General features: G+C 37.2%; 1 protein-coding gene across 4 annotated transcripts in view; it reads left to right on the forward strand.

The window, feature by feature from the left end:
* NOC3L (NOC3 like DNA replication regulator) overlaps positions 1-17,013 on the forward strand; it is a 47,733-nt gene that overhangs the window by 11,802 nt on the left and 18,918 nt on the right. For all 4 annotated transcript variants that reach the window (XM_082423678.1, XM_082423677.1, XM_082423676.1 and 1 more), the window contains exons 8-19: positions 42-135; positions 2,505-2,680; positions 3,088-3,216; positions 7,100-7,231; positions 8,861-8,941; positions 9,602-9,702; positions 12,582-12,654; positions 12,741-12,804; positions 12,886-12,957; positions 13,315-13,496; positions 14,522-14,650; positions 15,334-15,431. In XM_082423678.1, the coding sequence (XP_082279804.1) occupies positions 42-135; positions 2,505-2,680; positions 3,088-3,216; positions 7,100-7,231; positions 8,861-8,941; positions 9,602-9,702; positions 12,582-12,654; positions 12,741-12,804; positions 12,886-12,957; positions 13,315-13,496; positions 14,522-14,650; positions 15,334-15,431 (1,331 nt within the window). The remainder of the gene's footprint in view (positions 1-41; positions 136-2,504; positions 2,681-3,087; positions 3,217-7,099; positions 7,232-8,860; positions 8,942-9,601; positions 9,703-12,581; positions 12,655-12,740; positions 12,805-12,885; positions 12,958-13,314; positions 13,497-14,521; positions 14,651-15,333; positions 15,432-17,013) is intronic.

Genomic DNA, 17,013 nt, shown 5'->3' on the forward strand with positions numbered 1-17,013 from the left:
GTATTTTGATTTAAGAAAATCATCTTTTTTGGTCCTTTTAGATCCGCAAAGAAACCCAAAAGTTAAGAGAATTTGAAGAAGGCCTGGTTAGCCAATATAAATTTTACTTGGAAAATCTGGAGCAAGTGGTTAAAGGTATATTAAAAATATCTTAAAAGTATGTAACACACTTAACTTTGATCAGGAATGTGAATTCTATATTCTGTCCTGTGTGTTGAGAGTCATATAGTGTATGGTCAGGAGCAGAGTCTATAGAGTCAGACTTCCGGGTTCAAATTCTGGTTCACCTCTTAATACCTAGGTGGTGGGCAAAGGACTTAATCTCTCTGTGCCTCAGTTTTTCCTGTCTATAAAATGGGAATAAGGATAGTACTTTACCTCATAGGATTGTTGTGAGTAGTGAATTAATTTATAGATATAAAGTAGAATTATAGTGCCTATACTAGGCACTGTGCTTTATCAGCTATCAGTATTAGTATTATTGTTGCTGCAGTTCTTTACCTAGTAAGTAGTTGTATGTTTCTTGAATTCACGAATGGCTGGAATTTATTCTACTGTGTTTTTTTTTGAGGTTTTTTTTTTTTAACATCTTTATTGGAGTATAATTGCTTTACAGTGTTGTGTTAGTTTCTGCTGTATAATAAAGTGAATCAGCTATATGCATACATATACCCCCATATCCCCTCCCTCTTGTGTCTCCCTCCCACCCTCCTTATCCCACCCCTCTAGGTGGTCGCAAAGGACCGAGCTGATCTCCCTGTGCCATGCAGCTGCTTCCCACTAGCTATCTATTTTACATTTGGTAGATGAACTTAGGGGCAGGACAGGAATAAAGGCACAGACATAGAGAATGGACTTGAGGACAAGGGGAGGGGGAAGGGTAGGCTGGGACGAAGTGAGAGAGTAGCACTTACCTATATATTCTACTGGTTTTTATTTGAAGCGGGTAGTCGGGGGAGAAAGATAATGCAAACTGGTTGTAATGAGTGCCTTGAAAATGGACTTAACATTATCGGGATGATAAACTCTTCTATCAAACTCTGTTCTCTTTCTCTTCGTTCAGAAGAGGAAGGACATGGGAGACATTCAGGCATGAATGGGGAAGAGATTTCATTGCCAAGGCGAGGTGCTTTCACCTGACTCAGTTGGGCTCCTTTACTCGGTGCTGGGTCTAAGGATCACCCAGCTGCTAGCTCAGCTGCAACAGAGCTACTTAATCTGTCGGCCAAGTAACGACATGGAGGTGGGGTGGGTGGCATGGGTATTGCTTCTGTGCTCTGGCATCCCGACTGGAACCTACATACTAGCATTTATTTATTTACCTATTTATCTCCCTGTCTGTCTGTCTATCTATTATAATGTCTTCAAGATTCATCTTGCTGTAGCATGTGTCAATATTATCTTCCCTTTTTAAGGCTGAATAATATCCCATTGTATGTATACACTACATTTTGTGTATCCATTCACCCATCCATTATAAAGTCTTGTCAGTTTTAAGTAAATAGAAGGTATCATTCTTACTTAATGGTGAATACAGTCTGAGGAAAAATCACATATATGAGAAGCAAGTTTAAAACAAAGGCACTAGGGAATTCCCTGGCTGTCCAGTGGTTAGGACTCCACGCTTCCACTGCAGGGGACACGGGTTTTATCCCTGGTTGGGGAACTAAGATCCCGCATGCTGCACAGCACAGCCAAAAAAACAAAATAAATAATAAAATAAAATAAAATGAAGCAAAGGCACTGTCTTCTATATTGTCTTTCTCATCTCTGGTTGTGTATGATGTAGGAGGAGGTCTTGAACCTATCTAGAAAAAAATCAGCGTATTTTCATATTCTCATATTCAAGATACTGTGTTACAGTAACAGAATATGTATGTAGAAGTTTCTAGAAAAGAGGTACTGTGAATCATCAATTATTTTGAAGGAGAAATTAAACTTTTTTTGGACCTCCTGGGTAAAGATACTACAGTGAGCATCAGCAAGAAGCCAGGGGAAATGATGCCTATGGAAAGCCAAGATTCTTGTAATTGTGGTTAGTCAGAGGGTGGATGATGGTAGGCAAATTTAATGGTAACATCTGTACGTGTGTCTAAGTGTAGACAAGGATGATAGTAGGCAAATTTAATGGTAACATCTGTACTTGTGTCTAAGTGTAGACAAGGATGATGGTAGGCAAATTTAATGGTAACATCTCTACGTGTGTCTAAGTGTAGACAAGGATGATGGTAGGCAAATTTAATGGTAACATCTGTACTTGTGTCTAAGTGTAGACAAGGATGTGGTAGGCATATTTAATGGTAACATCTGTACTTGTGTCTAAGTGTAGACAAGGATGATGGTAGGCAAATTTAACGGTAACATCTGTACTTGTGTCTAAGTGTAGACAGCTCATATTTAAGAAGTCACGTGGTATGTTGATTTTTCATATTACTGCTTATTACTGTAAAACTAATTGAAATTTTAGCCAATGAGTAAAGTAACTACAGTTATCTCTTGATTAGACTGGAAGCAAAGGAAGCTGAAGAAAAGTAATGTGGTTTCCTTAAAGGCCTACAAGGGACTGGCAGAGGTGGCTGTGAAGAGCCTGTGTGAGCTGCTGGTGGCCCTGCCTCATTTCAACTTCCACAACAACATCATTGTACTGGTTGTCCCTCTCATGAATGACATGTCAAAATTGGTGGGTTGCTTTTGTTGCTGTTGTCCTTAACAAAAAATCATAGACCATGTGATTATTTTTTTTCTCTCTCTCAAAATTCTTTTGGCGCTATTATTTATTGCTAAAATGGGGTCCTTTGTTAAATACTGTCTCTTCAAGAAAATTGTTTGAGCGTAAGCTTGGTGAAGTGGTTCTGAATAGGAGGTGGTTTTGCCCTCTTCTTCAGGCTGTCTGCACACATTTTGATTGTCACGACTATGGTGGTGGAGGATTGTTGCTGCTGGCTTCTGGTGGATAAAGGTCAGGGAGGCTTCTAAACATCCTCCAATGCACAGGACAGGGCCCCACAACAACGAATTATCTGGCCCCAAATGTCAATACTGCTGAGGCTGAGAAACACTGGTTTAGTGTAACATTTTATTTTTCAGATATCTGAAATGTGTTGTGAAGCAGTAAAGAAACTCTTTAAACAAGATAAATTAGGCCAAGCATCACTGGGTGTGATTAAAGTGATTTCTGGTTTTGTGAAAGGCAGAAATTATGAAGTTAGGCCAGAGGTAAGCCTTTTTTTTCTCACTTTGTATTGTGTTTGTTTTTAAATTATGAAGTTAATTTTCAGTTGTTATGAGGAATTTATTTTTTATAGATGTGTAAAGTATAAAGTGAAAGTGCTCCCCAGAAGTAACTGCTCATAACAGTTTGGCTTGTATCCTTCTAGATGTTTTTCTATGCAGATAGAGACATACTTTGTATTTTAAAATTAAAAAATGGGTTTATACTTTGGAAACTATTCTGGAGCTGTTTTCACTTAATGTATTGTGGACTAATGTATAGGGCTATCCCATTCTTTTTAACGTCTGCTGTAGTATTCCATTACGTGAGTAATATATAGTCCCTACTTGATGGATGGCTGAGTTGTTTCTAGATTTTTGCTGTTACAGTCAGCATAGAAAAGAATGTTTTGGCCACGTTATTTTTTCACACTTGTGTGAGTATTCTGTGAGTTAAATTTCTAAACTGTGGATACTGGATCCAACAGTATACACATTTAAATATTTGAGAGCTCATGCCAAATTGTCCTCCAAAAACATTTGATCACTTGTGTTCCTGTTAGTGATAGGAGTGTCGTTTCCCCACAACCTACCCAGTGTTGAATATTTTTACTCTTTAATCTTTGTTAGTCTGGTAGGTAAAAAATTACATAAATTAATGTATATTACTTTGTTTACACATTTTTATTAGTGAGGTTTTACTTCGTTTCATACATTTATTAGTCATTTGAATTTTTTGCCTGTTTGTATTGTTTGCCAGTTTTTCTCCTCAGGTATTTGACTTTCTTAAAGACATGTAATAATTTTTAAAATGTGCCTATATTTGAATAAATATGAGCCATGTACTAGGCACTGTTCTAGGTCCTGGAGATAAAGTAGTGAACAAAAGAAACAAAAGCTCTGTGTGTTTGTTGAGCTTAAGTTACATAGTAAGGATAGTAAGTCTCTGTTGCAAATATAAGTTGCAAATATTTATTTGTTGCTCTGTCCTTTAATTTTGTGCTGTTGTCTTTTTGCTTTATAGAAGTTTTACATTTTAATTACTTATTTTACAGAATTGATTTTTTTTATATTCAAGAATATCAAGTATCTTGCCATTTTCTTTTATGTGCTTAAGTGAAGTTTTATAGTTTTCTTCATTTGGGTCTTAGATATTTTCATTAAGTTTTAGTCATATAGTTTTGATTGTTAAGCTGATTTTTTTTTTTACTGTTTTATTTCCTAATTTTGAAGTCTTCTTCCTTTGCCGTCAAATTCTTTTCATCCCTTGTAGCTGATAACTTTAGTTGAACTGCTAAAATTACAAATATTGGGCTTAAGTATTACTCAGAATTTTAGAGTAATCAGGGAATAAGACTTGAACATGAAATTGGCCATAGGGAAACACTTTCATTTTAATGATGCTAGAATATAAACTGCTTTCTTTACTTTCTTGGTATTTGTTTGTTTGCTTGGTGTCTATATACTTTGTTCAGTGATGTGATTTTTTTAAGGGGTACAATGTGATGATTTAATATATGTATATACTGTGAAATGATTACTGCAATCAAGTTAATTGACACATCCATCACCTCTCATAGTTACCTTTTTTTTGTGGTGAGAATACTTAAGATCTACTCTCTTAGCAAATTTCAGGTCTATGATACAGTATTATTACCCAGAACTTATTCACCTTATAACTGAAAGCTTGTATCCTTTGACCAGGATTTCCTAATTTCCTCCATCCCCTGGCAAGCACCATTCTACTCTCTGGTTCTGTGGGTGCGACTTTCTGAGATCATACAGTATTGATCTTTCTGTGTCTGGCTCATTTCACTTAGCATGATGTCCTGCACGTTCATCCATGTTATCAAAGATGACAGGACCCTCTTTTTAAGGCTGAATAACATTCCATTGTATGTATATCCCACATTTGCTTTATTCCGGCAGGCACGTAGATTGGTTCCATATCTTGGCTTTTGTGAACAGTGCTGCAGTGAACATGGGTGTGCAGATATCTCTTTGAGATACTGATTTAATTTCCTTTGGATATATACCCAGAAGGGGGATTGCTGGATCGTATGATAATTGTATTTTTAATTTTTTGAGGAGCCTCCATACTGTTCCATAACGGCTGTGTCAATTTACATTCCCACCAACAGTGTACAAGGGTTCCCTTTTCTTCACAACCTCATTAACACTTGTTATTTCTTGTCTTTTTCATAATAGCCATTCTAATAGGTGTTAGGTGGTATTTCACTGTGGTTATGATTTGCATGTCCATGATGATTAGTGCTGTTGAGCATCTTTTCATTTACCTGTTGGTCATTTGTTGTTTGTCTTCTTTGGAAAAAATGTGTTTTTAGGTCCTTTGTTCTTTTTCAAGCCAGGTTATTTGTTTTTTGCTGTGAGTTGTTTTGAGTTCCTCAGTATTTTTGATATTACCCCTTATCAGATACATGATTTGCAGATATTTTCTGCCATTCCATAGGTTGCCTTTGCATCTTGTCGCTGGTTTCCTTTGCGTGTGGAAGGTTTTTAGTTTAATGTAGTCTCACTTGTTTGTTTTTGCTTTTGTTGTCTGTGCTTTTGGTGTCATATCTAGAAAATTAATGCTCAGACCAATGTCAAGGAGCTTTGCCTCTATGTTTTCTCTTCTAGGAGTTTTATGGTTTCAGGTCTTACATTTAAGTCTTTAATCCATTTTGAATTAATGTTTATGACTGGTAAGATAAGGGTCCAGTTTCATTCTTCTGTATGTGGATATCCAATTTTCCTAACACCATTTATTGAAGAGACTGTTCTTTCCCTATTGTGTATTCTTGGTTCCCTTACCAAAGATTAGTTGACCATGTGCCGCATTCTTTGACTTGGAGTTATTTTTCATTTGTGGGTGATATTTTATGAGCACATAGAATACCTACAGAATACTCAAATCTTTCTGAGACCTAGAGTGACTTCAGGTTCATTGTTTATGCTTTTAGTTCTTCCTTGTTTTCATTATATGCTTTAAATGAAGTTCTCAGTTTTCTTCCAAATGTACATATTGGAACCTCAAAAGAATACAAACCTGTAGTTCTTTTTTCCTCCAAGAATGATGCTGTGACTGCAGGTCAGTAGAGTGGTTTCTTCCCCAGAAAATGTAGGATTTTAAACCCCTTTTGTCTTTGTGTTTGGATGGTTGCTGTAGCACACAATACATCAGTTTCTAAATTAGTTTCTGAACTTTTTTGAATGGCTTAAGGCAATAGTACATGTGGTCCCTGGACCAGCATCAGCTGGTGATAAGAAACACAAATTCTGGGGCCCCTCTGCAGACCTGCTGAATCAGAAGCTCTGGGGATGGGGTCTAGCTTTTTGTGCTTTAACAAGCCCTCCAGGTGATTGTGATGTTTGCTAAAGTTGGAGACTCATTGGCCTGAAGAAAAATAAGTGGTCTTAATAACACTAGTCTTCATGTTATTTTTTTTGTTGGGAAAAAAAGATTAGAACTGTTAACTGCAAAACTGAATCTGGTTTGGGAATTTAAAGCTGGTTTAGAAATGTCTAATAAATATTCTCTTCTCCCATACTGGTCCAAACCTTTTTCTGACCTGTCTACTCTTTGTAATCCTATCTACCAGTGCAGGTAGTGTTCTCTCTTCCTTGTTCTTATTCCACTGCAAAGTAATATTATGTGTATTTAGCCAAATACTAGTGTCCTTTCATAGACAAAAGTTACCGAATACGTTTAACAAAAAGATAATAGAACTTTGTGTAAAATGTGATAAAAGATGTTTCAAAGTTTTTTGTTTTTTTTGGGTTTTTTGGCATGAAGGAAGGAATAACACTGTTGAATGCTTATTCTGTTTAAAGTATTTGAGGGCAATATAAATATTAAGCTGTGTATTTGTGTTTTCTTCAATAATAGATGTTAAAAACATTCTTGTGCCTAAGGATCAAAGAAGTAGAAGTGAAAAAAGATACAGAGGATATTAATAAACAAAAAAAGTTCATGACTTTCAAGGAAAAGAGAAAAACTCTATCAAGAATGCAGAGAAAGGTTTGATTGATTTCCTTTTTTGTTTTAATTGATTTTTGATTAAAATCATAGGCACAGGTAAAAATCATAGTTAAGTCATAAATATAAATATTTTAAAATCGGATATTTAGAGAATTTTATTTTCCCCAGTTATTGCAAAGAAATGTTTTGTTAAATCAACTTAAACAGACAGTTCATTAGCAAAGAGAGCAGTAGATGAAAAGGTTTTCTTGCCCTGCTGGCTTTTTTTTTTCTTTTGGCCACACCGCACCACTCGGCATGTGGGATCTAAGTTCCCCGACCAGGGATCTAACCCGCGCCCCTTGTGTTGGAAGCATGGAGTCTTAACCACTGGACCACCAGGGAAGTCCCCATGCTGGCTTTTGAGATCCTCTTAGATTCATCGTGATAACACAGATTCCTTCCTTAACAGAAAGGATGCATTCATGTGAAGTTGGCAACAAAGTAGGTTTTAGTCGAATCTCCTTTCTCTGTTGGTTTGTATTTGAAAACTAGGTTGAAATTCCAGGCTTTTGTTTATTTACTATGAGACTTTGGAAACATTTTTTTAATATTCTGAGAAATGGAGCTAATAATAGCACCTACTTTGCAAGGTGATTGTGCAGTTTAAATATAATGACATAGGAAAAGCACTTAGAGTGTGCAGCGCTGGGCACACTTTATACACATTAGTTACCACCACCACCATTATTATGATCACTTCTCAAAACATTTCTAAACAGTTTATTAGGGTTATCAAATGGGTTATAAAAACAAAGGAAAAAATAATTTCCAGGGATATCCATCTTTGAATGTGTCTAATAACTTTTGAAAACAAGACAGGAATATCAAAATAGACTTAATGATTGTTAACAAATGAAGGTAAATATTTAAATTATTTATACCATACTATCTTAATATAAGTTGGATGTGCCTGTTAGGAACAGCATGTATGTGGCTACAGTGGGGAAACAAAGACCAAATAAGCAGCTCTTTAACAACTTCATGTGAGGGAAGGAAACGCCATTCCTCAGTCGGTCCCCAGTGTCTCAGGCAGCTTAGCAACCATTGTTTGCTGCTCTAACAGCATAAGGGAGTGGAAAAAAATTGGTTTTCTGTTGAATTTCTGTATAGTATCTGGTTTTATGCATTGTATGTAAATGAGTTTGGGAAGCATTGTTGATGACTGGTTTCCACATTATAGATGATTTAACAATAAGAATTATTTCTGGGCTCAGCATGTCCTTCCTTCCTTTCTTTTTTTTTTTTTTTTTTGAAAAAATTTAATTTAAATTACAGAAAACTACAAAGAGTAGTATAATATATCCCATGTGTTTACCATTTCGGTTGAGCAAATATTAATATACTTCAGTTTCTTTCTTGAAAAGAAAGAAACCATTGGTGATAGAGTTGGAGTCCCTTTGTCCCTTCTCCAGTCCCATTCTTCTCCCTTCCTCCTAGGAGGCAGCCACTGTCATAAATTTGGTTTATGGGTGCTTCTTATCCATTTTTTAAATTTTTGCTTATATTTGTATCTGTAGACGGTCTGTGGTATTATTGTGTGTGTTTCATAATATTGACATAATGCCTCTCTGAAGCTAGCTTTTTCATTCAGTGGTATACTCTTTTTTTTTTTTAATCTATTTTCAGTGGAAGAAAGCAGAAGAGAAACTAGAGAGAGAGCTTCGGGAGGCAGAAGCTTCGGAGAGTTCTGAGAAAAAACTTAAACTGGTAGGCAGTTTCACGTTTTCTTATGCTTTTAAAATGTTTTGTTAAATGATTTCAACTAGAGATTTATTGCTTCAACTTGTGGTTGTATGACTTTGGTTTATTTCATGAGGCTTAGATACATGATGTGTAAGAAATGATAATGTGATCGATGATACTAGTTTTAGGAAATCACAGGATGTGTATCTTCATTCTGCTTTGTTGAAGCTCTTAGGATTGAGTAGTGGGGAGTGATGGGAAAGCACAGAAAAGGTTGAGTTTTTTTTTTTTTTTTTTAAATTTTTATTTATTATTTATTTATTATGTTTATTTTTGGCTGTGTTGGGTCTTCGTTTCTGTGTGAGGGCTTTCTCCAGTTGCGGCGAGCGGGGGCCACTCTTCATCGCGGTGTGCGGGCCTCTCACTATCGCGGCCTCTCTTGTTGCGGAGCAGAGGCTCCAGACGCTCAGGCTCAGTAGTTGTGGCTCACGGGCCCAGTTGCTCCGCGGCATGTGGGATCTTCCCAGACCAGGGCTCGAACCCGTGTCCCCTGCATTGGCAGGCAGATTCTCAACCACTGCGCCACCAGGGAAGCCCCAAAGGTTGAGTTTTGAAAGCTGTGGTTGTGGTAACTCGGGAGAAAGTATACTAGGTTATACTGAAGTCATTTTGTCTGTTCTGCAGCACACGGAGACTCTGAATATCGTGTTTGTGACCTACTTCAGAATATTGAAGAAGGCCCAGAGGTCACCTCTCCTGCCAGCAGTTCTGGAAGGTCTTGCCAAGTAAGGGAGGTGTAGGTTGAAGCCTTTTAGATTCTTTCTAAATAAATAAGACTGAGGTAACCATGAATTTTAAACAGGGTACACTAATGATGACCCGGTGTCCTTCTTAGTTCTCATTCCTTTTTTATTTGTCACCAGCTTTTCCTTGAAACTGTTCATAACACTGCACTTTTTTGGTTTTCTCATCTCAAACCTTTTATTTTAAAAATCTCCTTCACTAACTCTTTCCTCCTACTTATTACTTAGTTCTCGCTGTCCCTAGGGTTCATCCCTCAGTTCTGGTTTCCTTCTGTTCTGTAGTCAGTTTTTAGTCTTGCATAATCTGGTCCTCTTAAGATAGGTCTTTTTGTATTCTGTCAACACTAATGAACCTACTGGGGCATGTGAGCCAGAATAATGGTTGTCAGGATAGTTTTCTACAATTATTTGAGGTATTGTCCTGTAGAACAGTGCTATCCAATAGAAACATAGTGTGAACTACATAAGAAATTTAAAATTTTCTGTTAACCACATTGAAAAGGAAAAAGAAACAGATGAAATTAACTTAAATATATTTTGTTGAACTCATTTTATCTAAAATATTATTTTGACATACATTAATGTCAAAACATTAATGAGATAAAACATTAGTGAGATATTTGGCATGCCTTTTTTCATAATGTATCTTTGAAAAGTGGTATATATATTTTACATTATAGCACATCATCTCAGTTTGGACTAGCCACATTTCAAATCCTTAATGGCCAGTGGTTACGTTGGACAGCACAGCTTTAGAAATAGGACTAATGTCTGGAAGATAGAGAAAAGGCAAATTCGGTTCAATATGGAAGAAATTACTTTCTAATGACTGCAGCTATTTGGTGATGAGATGCTTTGCCTTATAAGATAGTGTGGTCCTTGTCATTGAAAGAGAGGTTGGTCAGAGGTTCAAAGAGAAGGGATTATTCTTACCTTAGGTAGGACCTGTTGTTTGTTTTTTCAATGACCAATTTCTTTTTTTTTTTGTTTTTGTCTGTTGGGCCTTTGTTGCTGCGTGTGAGCTTTCTATAGTTGTGGCGAGTGGGGGCTACTCTTTGTTGCTGTGCACGGGCTTCTCACTGTGGTGGCTTCTCTTGTTGCGGAGCATGGGCTCTAGGCGCGTGGGCTTCAGTAGTTGTGGTGCGTGGGCTCAGTAGTTGTGGCTTACATGCTCTAGAGCGCAGGCTCAGTACTTGTGGCGCATGGGCTTAGTTGCTTCTCGGCATGTGGGATCTTCCCGGACCAGGGATCAAACCCGTGTCCCCTGCATTGGCAGGTGGATTCTCAACCACTGCGCCACCAGGGAAGTCCCAATGACCAATTTCTTTATTTAAACAAATTTTTAATAATACATGCTCATTTAAAAAATTCAAATAATGCAATTAAGAATTAAAAGATCACAAGTTCCCTTCCTTCCTATATCAGTATGTAAATCTGCCCACCTGCCTTCTTTCATACAAATTGAATCTTTCACACAAATGTATACTGTTCTGGGGACTTCCCTGGTGGCGCTGTGGTTAAGTATCTGCCTGCCAACACAGGGAACACGGGTTTGATCCCTGGTCCGGGAAGATCCCACATGCCACGGAGCAACTAAGCCTGTCCACCACAACTACTGCGCCTGTGCTCTAGAGCCTGCGAGCCACAACTACTGAGCCTGCAAGCTGCAACTACTGAAGCATGCGCGCCTAGAGCCTGTGCTCCGCAGCAAGAGAAGACACCGCTGTGAGAAGCCCATGCACCACAACGAGGAGTAGCCCCCGCTCACCACAACTAGACAGAGCCCGCACCCAGCAATGAAGACCCAATGCAGCCAAAAATAAATACGTAAATAAATAAAAACAAAAATAAATAAAAAAAAATGTATACTGTTCTGTAACTTCCTTTTTTTTTTTGGATAAACAGTTATTCTGGGTATCCTTCCATGTTAGCACATATAGACCCACTTTTTTTTTAAGTTCATAATACTCCGTGTCATGGATATTTAATACTTTATTTGGTCAGTCCCCAGTGCTACACTGGAAATATCTTCAATGTACTTGTGTGCACATATTGCTAGGTCAAAGAGTATGATCATTTTAAATTTTGATAAATATTGCCATATTACTTCCCAAAAAGGTTGTACCAATACACATATGACCTCTGAGGTCCTTCCTTCTTCTAAGATTTACAGTGTCAAAGGCTCTTGCACTAATATTGAAGAGATATCCTGACTTTAACTACTTCGGTGCCTGATATTTTATAGTGTACAGAGTCCTCTGACATTTAGTAGCTCACATGATTCTTTCTCTTTAACTCTATTGAGTGATCTCAGTTATTTTTAGAAATAGAAGGCCAGGACAGTCAGCTCTTACCTAGGATTATATAGGTAATTAATTGCTGAGCCTGAACTAGACACTAGCTCCAACATTTTTTCTTTCCTTTTTAAAGCTTTCATAGGGTCCATTTTCTTATTAATAGCAAAATCTTTCCTCTTTTCCTTCTTCCTGCCCCGTTTTCCTAGAAGCTGTAACTGCTGACTCCTTTGTGACTTAGAACATTGTTGGACACCTGGTCAACTTGATTCAGAGAACTTGTTTGCTCTTAGCAACTTCTTTCTCTGGTTAGGAGTATTTTTGAAATATATTTAGTTTGTTTAGTGCTTCATATATTCCTGCCGAGTATAGTGTCCAGTCGTGGATGAATTGTCCAAGAGGCCAGTCTGAATTAATGAAAAGTATCGATAATCACCATCATCTCCATCATAGCTAACATTTTGAAATAAGTAATATTAAAAATATGGTTTTAAAGTCAGGTTTAATTTTTAACTGCTTTATATCTGTTTTTAGGTTACCTTTTAACTAAGTTTTGTTTGATTCTAGGTTTGCTCACCTTATAAATGTGGAGTTTTTTGATGATTTATTAGTAGTTCTACATTCTCTCATTGAGTCTGGTGTAAGTAACTCTACTAATGAATTACTTTTTAAGATATAAATTGTAATTATTCTTAATATCCTTTTTTTTTTCCTCTTCATTTTAAGGACCTAAGCTATCAAGAAAGTCTTCACTGTGTCCAGACTGCTTTTCATGTTCTTTCTGGGCAAGGTAAGATATTTTCTTGATCAAGTTTCGTTTACTTTGCCTTTGGAGACTTTAACATACCTAATTTTTGTTCTCATTTCAAAGGTGATGTTCTGAATATTGATCCAATGAAATTCTATACACATCTTTACAAAACACTGTTCAAGTTACATGCAGGTATGTATGTTTAGATAATGTCTTTAATAAATCTTTATCTTCTAAGAATATTTTGTGACTGGAATTATAGTCAGTGAAAATTGAGAAATAGGAGCAGGTATATAAAATGCTGGCCCGCCAGTGCCACACATCTGTATTTAACCTTAAGTGAGACTTGGAGTGAGAGAACTTTTGGAATTGACTGGAGATGCAGTGCCGCTCACATCACCGTGTGAGCAGTCTGGCACTGCTTCATCGGTTAGGGAAATGATGTGGGACAGGTGCGATAGGCTCCTCTTGGATTTTTCCAAAGTTCAGTGAAGTTGCATGATGAAAAAGTAATGAGAACAGCCCCAAAGGGTATATCTGCTGTTTTAGGTGCTACGAATGAAGGTGTTGAGATCGTCCTCCAGTGCCTTGACGTCATGCTGACTAAGCGCAGAAAGCAAGTTTCTCAGCAGCGGGCCCTTGCCTTCATCAAGCGCCTTTGTACCCTTGCTCTTCATGTGCTTCCAAATTCAAGCATTGGCATTTTAGCAACTAACAGAATATTAATGCATGTAAGTAGTGATGCAAACGAATAGAGCTAAGTTCTTACAGTGCAACAATGGTGTTTTGTTTGATGCATGTTTTTTTCCCGCATTTACATTATTTTTTTAATTATAAAAATAATTCACACTTGTAACAAGATAAGGTGATAAAAGAAGTACATGAAATTACAAAAGGAAAGCATGCCACCCCTACTGACACTCTCCATTTTTACGATTTGGTGGGTATCCTTCCAGAAGACTTAAAAAAATTCATTTATAAATGTGTACACTAAACACACACAAACAACAAAACTTTTTTCTTTTTTAATGGAGAGGGGATTATGATATACAATATTGTTCTACAACTCTTTTTTAACACTTAATGGTGATGAACACATTTTGTGTCAGTACAGATACAGCTACTTGGTCTCTTTAATGACTATTGGTTTAACAAATACTTACATAGTTCTTACTATGTGAACTCCACTGTTACAATGCTTTACAAAAATTAACTCACTTAATTTTCATAACAACTCTGTGAAGTAGCTACTATTATTGTTCCCATTTTATAGATGGGGAAAACTGAGGTCCAGAGAGACTAAGAAACTTGCCTAAAGTGACGCTGCTAGTAAGTGGCAGAGATGGGATTTAAATTTAGGCAGTCTGGCTTTTACACTTTGCATTTTTCTTTTGACGGATGTAAGTTGTTTCCTTTTTTGCTATTATAAATGTTGCTATAGTGAATATTCTTATAAGTGTATCTAATGTAATTATTTCTATAGGAAAGATTCCTAAAAGTGGGGTTGCTGAGTGAAAGAATATCTGTTTTCTTTTGCAAGATAAAATTAATTCTTTTCAAAGCAAGCTGATATTCTTTTGTTCTCTTGTGGAATAAACTTAAATTGCAAAAATTAAGACTAGGTATAAAGTGCATGTGCTTATAGCTCTTACGTAACTGTAAAATCAAATTATGTAAAAGTACAGAATCCAATAACGTTCTTAAAATTAATAATATTACTTTAATTAATCCTTCTTTTTATGTGACATTTTTGCAGACTTTCCCCAAAACAGATCTGTTGCTTGACAATGAATCTCAGGGTAGTGGAGTTTTCCTTCCTGAGCTGGATGAACCTGAGTACTGCAACGCTCAGAACACTGCTCTTTGGGAATTGCATGCACTGAGGGTAAGAGCCCCCCTCCCCTTTTTGTGAGGGCTTTTTCAGTTTTACCCCCAAGTAGTTATAATTGCCAGAGAACTTAACATATTTTGTTCTGGGACTGCCTTTCCTAGAATTCCTGTCTAAATACTCTACATTTCACTTTGTTCTTACTATTAAGATGTTGAGATGCGTTTTCTAAGGAAGCAGAAAATGATTTCAGTATTGTGGGGTGAGATTTCTTGAAGTCATTCCCTGACACTCTTCAGAATAGAAGATGTGTTATCAGGCACATTTGTATTGGGTCTTATTCAGGGGGACTTCCAGAGGCCTGCGGCCCGCCAGTTTCAAGAGGGTTTCACCTACGTTGTGATCCTACAGTGTGGACAGCAGCATTATAGTGGAAATATGTTTCAGGAAACCTGTTGTAAACTAACTTCTTTCACTCTGAAAGAGAAATTGCCTTTTGATTTTTCTTTTCATACTGTAAAAGCAAGACTAAGCTACTTCACTGGTAACTTGGTCATCAAACAGATTTGTGTTGGAATCTTGTGAGCAAAGATACTGTTTTTTTTTCTGTAGGTATGTGGTTCTAATGAATTACATATGCATATGTGGTTTTTTTAAAAAATTAATGTTTATTAAAGTGTAGCTAGTGTCTTATAAAATATTGACCCGTGCAAAATATGGTTGTCCTGTTTCCCCTTCAGCGACATTACCATCCCATAGTGCAGAGATTTGCAGCTCACCTCATCGCTGGAGCCCCTTCCGAAGGCTCGGAAGCACTCAAACCAGAGTTGAGCCGAAGGTAGTATTTAGCATTGCCTTATTATAGAACTGCAAATTTCAGTTGATAGCTGTTTTGACTATGAGAAGTCTGTTTTACAAAGTAATAGATTTCAAAATGTAAAGTGCTGGTTGGTTATCTGGACTTGGTCCACTTCATATTCCTGAATTATTCCAAAGAGAAAACATTGCTGACTGTGATTTTGTTAGTTTGTTTTGAGTAATTACTTAACCTTTTTTTTTTTTTGGTCATAAAAAGTTTCACACATACAGGTGAGTAGAAAGAATAGTGAATCCCCATGTGCTCATTACTTAGGTTCAACATTTAATAAGATGATGCCATATTTGCTTTATGTGAAGGTCCATGAGTCCAGCCACAGAACCTTTTTTTTTTCCCCCTCCAAATGGTTCTGCTAGGACAAGAAAGGGAGACGTGAGGAGGGAGAGAAAAGAAGTGCTTTGAACACTGCCACCCAGAATGGAGCAGTTTCTCTCCTTGGCCCTCATAGCCATCTCTGTTCAGTGCCCCCGACCTGTGAGGGTTTGGACTGGCACTTCCAGCATTCACCTTACACGCTTCCAAATGGGGAAAAGCGTCCTTCTAAAAGAAGTTTTTTTTTCCCACAACTTTTTAATCTGAAAAAAAATTCGTACAGAGAAGTTGAAACAGTAGTAATTATCGTTTTTTCCCCCACAAAATCAACTAGGAAATACTTCAGTTATACAGAAAAGAAGAGAAAATGGTATGACACCCTTGTAATATTCCCATCACTCAGAATTAATATTTTGTTGCAGACTTTTCCCCTCCTTTGCAAGCCCACTGGTTTCTTTAAATCAGAGATCACAGACAAGTGACCTGTAGGCAAGATTTTCTGGCCTCTTCAGAGTTTGAACAAGAATCTAATTGGTTGGTATCTTTTAAATATTGGAAGAATTCGCCTAAAAATCATTTCCAGCTTCTCTTGAAATACTGAGAGGTTTGACGAAACAGGTCTATATTTTTACAAGGCAGTAGTCAGCTGTATCCCTCTCTAAATGAGACATAAATTGTAATTTCCTGTAAACCCTTTTCCTTCTGGGTAGGATAGCGATAACCTTTGCTCTTATTAAATAGTAAAATGGCCATTTACTTCTTTCATCCCTCATACTTCCCACCTGTACCCCAGCTTTGTTTTTCAAAAGGAAAAGGAGAAAATGATTCTTTGTCACTTCTTCACAATCCTTTTCTGGTATGTTTTTGTCAGAGATCCTCACCATTTGCCTCATTTATGCCAGAGGTTTCCTTTTCTGGAGGAAGATGAATGGATTTATCCCAAAGGCTTGAGAAGGGAGACTCTTGATGGGCTTCCCCTGGGGAGTGGAGCTTGGGATGTGAGCCTGATTGCATCCCTTGCCGATCTCCTTTGGAGAATGTGAACCAATCTCAAATCATTAAGGATTCATTTACATGCATGGGTATAGACATTTATTCTGTCCTGATTGGCCTCTCCTTGCTTTCAATCCAGGCAAACAACTGAAGGGTTGAGCTGATTGAAATCCGTGGAAGATGACTCCATGCCTTATGCTCTCATGACTAACTTACACTTAGTTGCGTATCGTTCACA

Source organism: Balaenoptera physalus, assembly GCF_965194825.1.
Source record: "Balaenoptera physalus genome assembly, chromosome: 14".
Lineage (NCBI taxonomy): Eukaryota > Metazoa > Chordata > Mammalia > Artiodactyla > Balaenopteridae > Balaenoptera > Balaenoptera physalus.